Source organism: Coregonus clupeaformis, chromosome 24, assembly GCF_020615455.1.
Source record: "Coregonus clupeaformis isolate EN_2021a chromosome 24, ASM2061545v1, whole genome shotgun sequence".
NCBI classification, from domain to species: Eukaryota; Metazoa; Chordata; class Actinopteri; order Salmoniformes; family Salmonidae; genus Coregonus; species Coregonus clupeaformis.
Genome location: NC_059215.1, coordinates 6,930,630 through 6,943,034, shown reverse-complemented (window position 1 = coordinate 6,943,034; position 12,405 = coordinate 6,930,630). Strand labels below are relative to the sequence as shown.

At 48.1% G+C, this 12,405-nt stretch overlaps 1 protein-coding gene across 3 annotated transcripts in view; it reads left to right on the top strand.

Moving 5' to 3' along the window:
• rbm10 (RNA binding motif protein 10) overlaps positions 1 to 12,405 on the top strand; it is a 151,823-nt gene that overhangs the window by 5,697 nt on the left and 133,721 nt on the right. For all 3 annotated transcript variants that reach the window (XR_006657375.1, XM_045207011.1, XM_045207010.1), the window contains exon 2: positions 6,629 to 6,704. Coding sequence is in view for 2 of the 3 variants with exons in the window: in XM_045207011.1 (XP_045062946.1) it covers positions 6,688 to 6,704 (17 nt within the window). In the remaining variant the exon portion in view is untranslated. The remainder of the gene's footprint in view (positions 1 to 6,628; positions 6,705 to 12,405) is intronic.

Genomic DNA, 12,405 nt, shown 5'->3' with positions numbered 1-12,405 from the left:
CAGCAATATGTGAGTCCGAGAGCAGTTCAAATTGGTGCTTCAGCACAGCTAGCAGGGAGCTAGCAGGCTAGCTCAAGGCTAACTGGTGCTTGCTATATGGCAATGGTATCAGCCAGCAACAGGTTGCAGCTAGCTAGCTGGTTGTGATGATCCGGCGCTAGGGTCCAGTGATTCCGGCAGAAAGTCCAATAAGCTATGGGTCGATAGCACGCTGGGTCGATAGCACGCTGTGCAGACTGGCCGACGAATTGTCCAGGCTAGCTAGAGCTGGCTGGTGGATAGTGTAGGCCACGGACAAAGATGAAGACGCTAACAGTGACTAATAACACGTAGCCATTTAGTTGCAGCTAGCTAGCTGGTTGTGATGATCCGGCGCTAGGGTCCAGTGATTCCGGCAGAAAGTCCAATAAGCTATGGGTCGATAGCACGCTGGGTCGATAGCACGCTGTGCAGACTGGCCGACAATTGTCCAGGCTAGCTAGAGCTGGCTGGTGGATAGTGTAGGCCACGGACAGTGGTGGAGACGCTAACGGTAACTAATAGCAGGTAGCCAATTCAGATTGCGGCTACACACGTTTCAGCTTACGGTTCTTGATGAAAGTTATAAAGAAATAATAGAATCCTTTCCACGTTGGGTGAGGCGGGTTGCAGGAGAGTATATTTAGTTAAAGAGTGAAAGTAAAAAAATTAGAAGTATAGACAAAAAAAACAAGAAACGGGATATTTACACAGGACGAAAAATAAAAGCGACCGTACTGCTACGCCAACACATTGACTATAGTACTCGTTTTCACGACTCCATTTTGATCCTCCCTTCCTATAGGCAGAAACTCAAACAAAACATTGTTTTGATCACGCGGACTGGGATATGTTCCGGGAGCCTCTGAGAATGACATTGACGTATACACGGACGATGTGACTGAGTTCATCAGGAAGTGTATAGGGGATGTTGTTCCCACGGGGACTATTAAAACCAACCCAAACCAGAAACTGTGGATAGATGGCAGCACCACCCCATTTAACCATGGCAAGGTGACTGGGAATATGGTTGAATACAAACAGTGTAGTTATTCCCTCCGTAAGGCAATCAAACAGGCAAAACGTCAGTACAGAGACAAAGAGGAGTCGCAATTCAACGGCTCAGACACGAGACATATGTGGCAGGGTCTACAGACAATCACGGACTACAAAAGGAAAACCAGCCACATCGCAGACACCGACGTCTTGCTTCCGAAAAGCTAAACACCTTCTTCGCCCACTTTGAGGATAACACAGTGCCACCGACATGGCTCGCTCCCAAGGACTGTGGGCTCTCGTTCTCCATGGGCAACGTGAGTAAGACATTTAAGCGTGTTAACCCTCGCAAGGCTGCCGGCCACGTCCTCAGAGCATGCGCAGACCAACTGGCTGGAGTGTTTACGGACATTGTCACGGGTGCTGAAGGTGGGTGTGGTGCAGGAATCAAGCGCAGGACGCAGAAACTAAGTCCAAAAGATTTTAGTGAATTATTCACGTAGTACACGAGCTCAACAAGCCCGGAGGCGAAATAAAGGCGCACACAGGCGTCAAACAAAAGGCGCACTAACATGTGCGAAAACCTCTCCAAACAACGGAGGGAAACACATAGCACAGAACACCAAACAGAAGAGCAATCACACACAACACCTGACAAACACAACGAGAACTAAATAGGACACTAATGAACACTAACTGGAAACAGGTGTACAACATCAAGACAAAACCAAACGAACATGAAACATACAACGGTGGCAGCTAGTACTCCGGGGACGACGACCGCCGAAGCCTGCCCGAGCAAGGAGGAGGAGCAGCCTCGGCCGAAACCGTGACAGACATATTCTCCCTATCCCAGTCTGCTGTCCCCACTTGCTTCAAGATGTCCACCATTGTTCCTGTACCCAAGAAAGCTAAGGTAACTGAACTAAATGACTATCGCCCCGTAGCACTCACTTCTGTCATCATGAAGTGCTTTGAGAGACTAGTCAAGGATCATATCACCTCTACCTTACCTGACACCCTAGACCCACTTCAATTTGCTTACCGCCCCAATAGATTCACAGACGATGCAATCGCCATCGCACTGCACACTGCCCTATCCCATCTGGACAAGAGGAATACCTACGTCAGAATGCTGTTCATTGACTATAGCTCAGCATTCAACACCATAGTACCCTCCAAGCTCATCATTAAGCTCGAGGCCCTGGGTCAGAACCCCGGCTCATCTCATATGTATATGCTATATTCTATTCTATTCTACTGAATTTTAGTCAATGCCACTCCGACATTGCTCGTCCTAATATTTATATATTTCTTAATTCCATTATTTTACTTTTAGATTTGTGTGAATTGTTAGATACTACTGCACTGTAGGAACACAAGCATTTATTTACACCCGCAATAGCATCTGCTAAACATGTGTATGTGACCAATATAATTTGATTTGAGCACCCCATTGAAGCACGACATCTTAATGCTTGTGACACTGTTGAAATAAAATTATTATCAGAGTTCTTTCGATCCTGGCGGGAGGCGGGGCGAAGGACACTGTCTACCGGTCATCCCCGCCTCCAGCTAGTACAGCAGACGTGAGGCGGGGGCAACACCGTGTGCTAGCTAACTAGCTAGCTTGCTAGTTAGCTAGCACACAGTGTCGCCCCTGCCTCCCGCCTGCTGTGTACCAGAGTCCTCCTTAGGACTAGCTGGCTAAGCTCCCGCCTGCTGTGTACCAGAGTCCTCCTCAGGACTAGCTGGCTAAGCTCCCGCCTGCTGTGTACCAGAGTCCTCCTTAGGACTAGCTGGCTAAGCTCCCGCCTGCTGTGTACCAGAGTCCTCCTCAGGACTAGCTGGCTAAGCTCCCGCCTGCTGTGTACCAGAGTCCTCCTCAGGACTAGCTGGCTAAGCTCCCGCCTGCTGTGTACCAGAGTCCTCCTTAGGACTAGCTGGCTAAGCTCCCGCCTGCTGTGTACCAGAGTCCTCCTTAGGACTAGCTGGCTAAGCTCCCGCCTGCTGTGTACCAGAGTCCTCCTCAGGACTAGCTGGCTAAGCTCCCGCCTGCTGTGTACCGGAGTCCTCCTTAGGACTAGCTGGCTAAGCTCCCGCCTGCTGTGTACCAGAGTCCTCCTCAGGACTAGCTGGCTAAGCTCCTGCCTGCTGTGTACCAGAGTCCTCCTCAGGACTAGCTGGCTAAGCTCCCGCCTGCTGTGTACCAGAGTCCTCCTTAGGACTAGCTGGCTAAGCTCCCGCCTGCTGTGTACCAGAGTCCTCCTTAGGACTAGCTGGCTAAGCTCCCGCCTGCTGTGTACCAGAGTCCTCCTTAGGACTAGCTGGCTAAGCTCCCGCCTGCTGTGTACCAGAGTCCTCCTCAGGACTAGCTGGCTAAGCTCCCGCCTGCTGTGTACCAGAGTCCTCCTCAGGACTAGCTGGCTAAGCTCCCGCCTGCTGTGTACCAGAGTCCTCCTTAGGACTAGCTGGCTAAGCTCCCGCCTGCTGTGTACCAGAGCCCTCCTCAGGACTAGCTGGCTAAGCTCCCGCCTGCTGTGTACCAGAGTCCTCCTCAGGACTAGCTGGCTAAGCTCCCGCCTGCTGTGTACCGGAGTCCTCCTTAGGACTAGCTGACTAAGCTCCCGCCTGCTGTGTACCAGAGTCCTCCTTAGGACTAGCTGGCTAAGCTCCCGCCTGCTGTGTACCAGAATCCTCCTTAGGACTAGCTGGCTAAGCTCCCGCCTGCTGTGTACCAGAGTCCTCCTTAGGACTAGCTGGCTAAGCTCCCGCCTGCTGTGTACCAGAGTCCTCCTTAGGACTAGCTGGCTAAGCTCCCGCCTGCTGTGTACCAGAGTCCTCCTTAGGACTAGCTGGCTAAGCTCCCGCCTGCTGTGTACCAGAGTCCTCCTTAGGACTAGCTGGCTAAGCTCCCGCCTGCTGTGTACCAGAGTCCTCCTTAGGACTAGCTGGCTAAGCTCCCCGCCTGCTGTGTACCAGAGTCCTCCTTAGGACTAGCTGGCTAAGCTCCCGCCTGCTGTGTACCAGAGTCCTCCTCAGGACTAGCTGGCTAAGCTCCCGCCTGCTGTGTACCAGAGTCCTCCTTAGGACTAGCTGGCTAAGCTCCCGCCTGCTGTGTACCAGAGTCCTCCTTAGGACTAGCTGGCTAAGCTCCCGCCTGCTGTGTACCAGAGTCCTCCTCAGGACTAGCTGGCTAAGCTCCCGCCTGCTTAGTGGTGAAAGTACATAGTGATCTTGATGCTCCTTTCAATAAATATTGAGGGTCTTATTCAGGTGACATGATGATCGATGCTCGACTGCCGTTTGACAAATACAAATATTCTCTCTCTTATCCATAATAATCTCATCGTGTAGACTAGCCTACCCGCCCTGTATCTGCGAGCTGTCTAGCGCGCACGTGCCAAGACCAGAGTGGGCACATTTGCTATTTATCGCAACCTTTTTTGTGACAAAACTATCAGTAGAGTTGAAAATGCCATAGAAACACATTGAACTTTTTATTTTTATTCGGTACATGAAAACTTAAGCAAAAAAGTACATGTTGTTTGCACTACGTCATCACGCACTGATTTTTATCCGCAACAAGTCCGTTTGGTGGAAACACACCACTGTTGGGAAAATTTGCATATTTTCTTTGTACAGATTTTGTAATATTTGTATGGAAACAGCTACTGACACTCATTTAGCCCATGTCAGCGAATGTTTTTTTGGATTGGTAAGTTATTCTAGCCAGCTATCTAAACTGGTAGTAATCATGGTCAAATTACCGACCGTGGGGGCCCCCATTTGATTTTGTTAGTAACTCTCACTCAGATATAATATTAAAAAACACCAAACATTTCCGTCCACCCACCCAATGGCAATTTGTAGAATTGCAGGAAATTTGCTGGAAAACTGCAAGTTTGTATCTCCGCCCCGTGGCAAAATAAGTAGAATTGGATTAAATTAGTTATAAAATTACAAAATGTGGCAAGATTTGTAGAACTGCATTAAACTGGTTTTAAAGCTGCAACATTTTCTCTCCACCCCAAAATGTGTAGAATTGGGCGGGGCAACACAATGTCACTTAGGGCCCCAAAAGGCAAGGGCCGGCTCTGACTACATGTGTGGGTACGGGTGTGGGTACGGGTGTGGGTACGGATGTGGGTACGGGTGTGGGTACGGATGTGGGTACGGGTGTGGGTACGGGTGTGGGTACGGATGTGGGTACGGATGTGGGTACGGATGTGGGTACGGGTGTGGGTACGGGTGTGGGTACGGATGTGGGTACGGATGTGGGTACGGGTGTGGGTACGGGTGTGGGTACGGGTGTGGGTACGGATGTGGGTACGGATGTGGGTACGGGTGTGGGTACGGGTGTGGGTACGGATGTGGGTACGGGTGTTGGTACGGGTGTGGGTACGGATGTGGGTACGGGTGTGGGTACGGATGTGGGTACGGATGTGGGTACGGGTGTGGGTACGGATGTGGGTACGGATGTGGGTACGGGTGTGGGTACGGGTGTGGGTACGCAGACCCGCAAGCCACTGCTGTGCACCTCATGATGAGTTAAGATTTCTTGTGCCCCCCCCAACCCCCCATCGAAGTTGCCCATCCCTTGCTGTAGATCTTTGCTGTGTCACTTGTCGGTTTCTCACCACCTTGGTTAAAGGCGTGTGGAGAGGAGGAGAGATTTGTCATTCTTCAAGGTGTGTGTGCAGTGGACAGGAAGCAGGTCAGCCTGCCCAAAACTATACCGTAGCTACAGTAGTAAACCAATATTTTCTATCCCACTCGAGCAGCAGTGACCTAAATAGATGCATCGCAGCATTACCCAGCAGTAGTCTGTTTTTAACAGCGCACTGCAAAGAACAAACCGTCCTGCGTCACAAGTAGAACCTGGCTATCGTCTGACTCACTGTGTCTGTCTAGTGGACCTCTAGCCCGTTTACCTGTGTACCTGTGTGTGTGTGTGTTTGTGTGTGTTTGTGTGTGTGTGTGTGTGTACTGTACCTGTGTGTGTGTGTGTGTGTGTGTGTGTGTGTGTGTGTGTGTGTGTGTGTGTGTGTGTGTGTGTGTGTGTGTGTGTGTGACTGTACCTGTGTGTGTGTGTGTGTGTGTGTGTGTGTGTGTGTGTGTGTGTGTGTGTGTGTGTGTGTGTGTGTGTGTGTGTGTGTGTGTGTGTGTGTGTGTGTGTGTGTACTGTACCTGTGTGTGTGTGTGTGTGTGTGTGTGTGTGTGTGTGTGTGTGTGTGTGTGTGTGTGTGTGTGTGTGTGTGTGTGTGTGTGTGTGTGTGTGTGTGTGTGTGTGTGTGTGTGTGTGTGTGTGTGTGTGTGTGTACTGTACCTCTGTGTCTGTTTCACTTTGCTGCCTAAGAGGCCTATATTTAGATTCATTCATTATTCAACAGGCTTTTAGTAATTTAGTTCCCACGGCGGACAGACAGACAGACAGACAGACAGACAGACAGACAGACAGACGGACGGACGGTCTCTCTCTCCGAGTGTAGCAGGCCTCTATAGCTACAGGATGCTATTGGTCTCATTCACTGCCTATAGCGTTACGTTGAGCAGAATGATGACCTACCAATACCGTAAGTAAAATCTACAATTGTGACTGTTGTGCTTTCAGGGTGTGGAAATGCTGCGACTGTAGAGAGAGAGAGAGAGACAGACCGTCAGAGGACCAGTATGGACTATGACAGAAGGTGAGTAAACTTCTATTTCATTTTTAACTGAGTCTTCACTTCTACTGTAGCTTCTTATATATACGGGTTGCCTGACAACGTCACGAAAAAATGATGTGTGCTCATTACAGGGGTAGAAGGCCCTGATTACAGGGGTAGAAGGCCATGATTACAGGGGTAGAAGGCCCTGATTACAGCGGTAGAAGGCCCTGATTACAGGGGTAGAAGGCCCTGATTACAGGGGTAGAAGGCCCTGATTACAGGGGTAGAAGGCCATGATTACAGGGGTAGAAGGCCATGATTACAGGGGTAGAAGGCCCTGATTACAGGGGTAGAAGGCCCTGATTACAGGGGTAGAAGACCCTGATTACAGGGGTAGAAGGCCATGATTACAGGGGTAGAAGGCCATGATTACAGGGGTAGAAGGCCCTGATTACAGGGGTAGAAGGCCCTGATTACAGGGGTAGAAGGCCATGATTACAGGGGTAGAAGGCCCTGATTACAGGGGTAGAAGGCCCTGATTACAGGGGTAGAAGGCCATGATTACAGGGGTAGAAGGCCCTGATTACAGGGGTAGAAGGCACTGATACTCGCTAATGTTCAGTCCCTGGACAATAAAGTAGACGAGCTCAGGGCGAAGATCTCCTTCCAGAGAGACATCAGGGACTGTAACATATTCTGTTTTACGGAATCATTGCCCTCTCAGGATATATTGCCCCGTTCCATTCAGCCAGCGGGGTTCTCCGTCCATCGCGCGGACAGGAAGAAAGGTGGAGGGGTTTGTTTAATGATTAACAACTCGTGGTGTGATTGTGGTAACGTACAGGAACTCAAGTCCTTTTGTTCTCCCGATCTGGAATACCTCGCCTTCAAATGCCGACCGCATTACCTCCCGAGAAAATGTTCTTCGGTCATCGTCACAGCCGTGTATATTCCCCCCCCCCCCAAGCCGACACCACGGCGTCTCTCAAGGAACTACGCTGAACTATGGAAACAAACTGGAAACCGCATTTATTGTAGTTGTAGCTGAGGACTTTAATAATATCAGCTACACACGCATCACCTACTCTGGATCATTGCCTCTCTCCATTCCTGGACGTCTACAAGGCCCTCAGATCACGCCTCCATCTGCTCCTTCCCACCTATAGGAAGAAATCCAGGCTCTGTCGTAGCCGGCTGCGACCGGGAGACCCATGGGGCGGCGCACAATTGGCCCAGCGTCGTCCAGGGTAGGGGAGGGAATGGCCGGCAGGGATGTAGCTCAGTTGGTAGAGCATGGCGTTTGCAACGCCAGGGTTGAGGGTTCGATTCCCACGGGGGGCCAGTATGAAAAAAATAATGTATGCATTCACTAACTGTAAGTCGCTCTGGATAAGAGCATCTGCTAAATGACTAAAATCTCATCTAAATCTAAACTTAAACAGGAAGCACCCGTGGAGAGGACTGTTCAATGTTGGTCTGACTAATCGGAATCTATGCTTCAAGATTGTTTTGATCACGCGGACTGGGAAATGTTGCTGGTTGCCTCTGAGAATAGTATCGACGTCGACACTGTCTCTGTGACTGGGTTCATCAGGAAGACGTCGACACTGTCTCGGTGACTGGGTTCATCAGGAAGACGTCGACACTGTCTCGGTGACTGGGTTCATCAGGAAGACGTCGACACTGTCTCGGTGACTGGGTTCATCAGGAAGACGTCGACACTGTCTCGGTGACTGGGTTCATCAGGAAGACGTCGACACTGTCTCGGTGACTGGGTTCATCAGGAAGACGTCGACACTGTCTCGGTGACTGGGTTCATCAGGAAGACGTCGACACTGTCTCGGTGACTGGGTTCATCAGGAAGACGTCGACACTGTCTCGGTGACTGGGTTCATCAGGAAGACGTCGACACTGTCTCGGTGACTGGGTTCATCAGGAAGACGTCGACACTGTCTCGGTGACTGGGTTCATCAGGAAGACGTCGACACTGTCTCGGTGACTGGGTTCATCAGGAAGACGTCGACACTGTCTCGGTGACTGGGTTCATCAGGAAGACGTCGACACTGTCTCGGTGACTGGGTTCATCAGGAAGACGTCGACACTGTCTCGGTGACTGGGTTCATCAGGAAGACGTCGACACTGTCTCGGTGACTGGGTTCATCAGGAAGACGTCGACACTGTCTCGGTGACTGGGTTCATCAGGAAGACGTCAACACTGTCTCGGTGACTGGGTTCATCAGGAAGACGTCGACACTGTCTCGGTGACTGGGTTCATCAGGAAGAGCATAGAGGATGTTGTTCCCACTGTGACGATTAGAACTTATCCAAACCAAAAACCGTGGATAGATGCTTTGAGGAAAACAACATTGAGCCGCAGACGCGGGCCCCCCTCCGCTCACGAGGAATGTGGGCTCTCGTTCTCCGTGGCCGACGTGAGTAAGACATTTAAGCGCGTTAACCCTCGTAAGGCTGCCGGCCCAGACGGCATCCCAAGCCGCATCCTCAGAGCCGGTGCAGATCAGCTGGCTGGAGTGTTTACGGACATATTCAATCGCTCCATATCCCAGTCTGCTGTCCCCTTTTGCATCAAGATGTCCACCATTGTTCTTGTACCCAAGAAAGCGAAGGTAACTGAACAATACTGAACAAAAATATAAACGCAACAATTTTCCATACGCACAAAAAGCTTATTTCTCTCTCATTTTTGCACAAATTTGTTTATATCCCTGTTAGTGAGCATTTCTCCTTTGCCAAGATAATTCATCCACCTGACAGGTGTGGCATATCAAGAAGCTGATTAATCAGAATGATCATTACACAGGTGCACCTTGTGCTGGGGACAATAAAAGGCCACTCTAAAATGTGCAGTTTTTTCACACAACACAATGCCACAGATGTCTCACGTTTTGAGGGAGGAGTATTTCTGTCTGTAATAAAGCCCTTTTGTGGGGAAAAACTCATTCTAATTGGCTGGACCTGGCTCCCCAGTGGGTGGGCCTATGCCCTCCCAGGCCCACCCATGGCTGTGCCCGTGCCCAGTCGTGAAATCCATAGATTAGGGCCTAATGAATTTATTTCAATTGACTGATTTCCTTCTATGAACTGTAACTCAGTAAAATCTTTGAAATTGTTGCATGGTGCGTTTATATGTTTCTTCAGTATAAATGACTATCGCCCCGTACCACTCACTTCTGTCATCATGAAGTGCTTTGAGGGGCTAATTAAGGACCGTATCACCTCCACCTTACCTGACAAACTAGACCCACTGCAATTCGCTTACCGCCCCAACAGATCCACGGATGATGCAATCGCCATCGCACTGCACACTGCCCTATCCCATCTGGACAAGAGGAATACCTACATCAGAATGCTGTTCATTGACTACAGCTCAGCATTCAACACCATAGTACCCTCCAAGCTCATCATTAAGCTCGGGGCCCTGGGTCTGAACCCCGCCCTGTGCAACTGAGTCCTGGATAGGCTTGGGTGGTATACCGTATACCGGGGTATTTGGAAATAGCCACGGGATGGTTTTTCAATACCTTCAAAACTATTTCTTTAAAGTTTTTCAATTTTAATATGTGTAGCTACTTTTTAAGTTAATACCTGCAGTCAACTTGAGATAAAGCAGATTGCGTTCTTCATTTCACCTGTCACATTATTTTACATTATGAAGCTTACTGTAGTTCCCTAGAAAGAACACTTGTTTGTTTGTAGATAGCACAACAGGAGAAAGCGAGCTGGTGAGTCCATAGCGTTCTATATCTATCAGTGAGTCCATAGTGTTCTATATCTATCAGTGAGTCCATAGTGTTCTATATCTATCAGTGAGTCTCTGTTGGTGAGTCCATAGTGTTCTATATCTATCAGTGAGTCCATAGTGTTCTATATCTATCAGTGAGTCCATAGTGTTCTATATCTATCAGTGAGTCCATAGTGTTCTATATCTATCAGTGAGTCCATAGTGTTCTATATCTATCAGTGAGTCTCTGCTGGTGAGTCCATAGTGTTCTATATCTATCAGTGAGTCCATAGTGTTCTATATCTATCAGTGAGTCCATAGTGTTCTATATCTATCAGTGAGTCCATAGTGTTCTATATCTATCAGTGAGTCCATAGCGTTCTATATCTATCAGTGAGTCCATAGTGTTCTATATCTATCAGTGAGTCCATAGTGTTCTATATCTATCAGTGAGTCCATAGTGTTCTATATCTATCAGTGAGTCCATAGCGTTCTATATCTATCAGTGAGTCCATAGTGTTCTATATCTATCAGTGAGTCCATAGCGTTCTATATCTATCAGTGAGTCCATAGTGTTCTATATCTATCAGTGAGTCCATAGCGTTCTATATCTATCAGTGAGTCTCTGCTGGTGAGTCCATAGTGTTCTATATCTATCAGTGAGTCTCTGCTGGTGAGTCCATAGCGTTCTATATCTATCAGTGAGTCTCTGTTGGTGAGTCCATAGCGTTCTATATCTATCAGTGAGTCTCTGCTGGTGAGTCCATAGTGTTCTATATCTATCAGTGAGTCCATAGCGTTCTATATCTATCAGTGAGTCTCTGTTGGAGAGTCCATAGTGTTCTATATCTATCAGTGAGTCTCTGCTGGTGAGTCCATAGTGTTCTATATCTATCAGTGAGTCCATAGTGTTCTATATCTATCAGTGAGTCCATAGTGTGCTATATCTATCAGTGAGTCCATAGTGTTCTATATCTATCAGTGAGTCCATAGTGTTCTATATCTATCAGTGAGTCCATAGTGTTCTATATCTATCAGTGAGTCCATAGTGTTCTATATCTATCAGTGAGTCTCTGTTGGTGAGTCCATAGTGTTCTATATCTATCAGTGAGTCCATAGTGTCTATATCTATCAGTGAGTCCATAGTGTTCTATATCTATCAGTGAGTCTCTGCTGGTGAGTCCATAGTGTTCTATATCTATCAGTGAGTCTCTGCTGGTGAGTCCATAGTGTTCTATATCTATCAGTGAGTCTCTGCTGGTGAGTCCATAGTGTTCTATATCTATCAGTGAGTCTCTGCTGGTGAGTCCATAGTGTTCTATATCTATCAGTGAGTCTCTGCTGGTGAGTCCATAGCGTTCTATATCTATCAGTGAGTCCATAGTGTTCTATATCTATCAGTGAGTCCATAGTGTTCTATATCTATCAGTGAGTCCATAGTGTTCTATATCTATCAGTGAGTCCATAGTGTTCTATATCTATCAGTGAGTCCATAGTGTTCTATATCTATCAGTGAGTCCATAGTGTTCTATATCTATCAGTGAGTCCATAGTGTTCTATATCTATCAGTGAGTCCATAGTGTCTATATCTATCAGTGAGTCCATAGTGTTCTATATCTATCAGTGAGTCTCTGCTGGTGAGTCCATAGTGTTCTATATCTATCAGTGAGTCTCTGCTGGTGAGTCCATAGTGTTCTATATCTATCAGTGAGTCTCTGCTGGTGAGTCCATAGTGTTCTATATCTATCAGTGAGTCTCTGCTGGTGAGTCCATAGTGTTCTATATCTATCAGTGAGTCTCTGCTGGTGAGTCCATAGCGTTCTATATCTATCAGTGAGTCCATAGTGTTCTATATCTATCAGTGAGTCCATAGTGTTCTATATCTATCAGTGAGTCCATAGTGTTCTATATCTATCAGTGAGTCCATAGTGTTCTATATCTATCAGTGAGTCCATAGTGTTCTATATCTATCAGTGAGTCCATAGTGTTCTATATCTA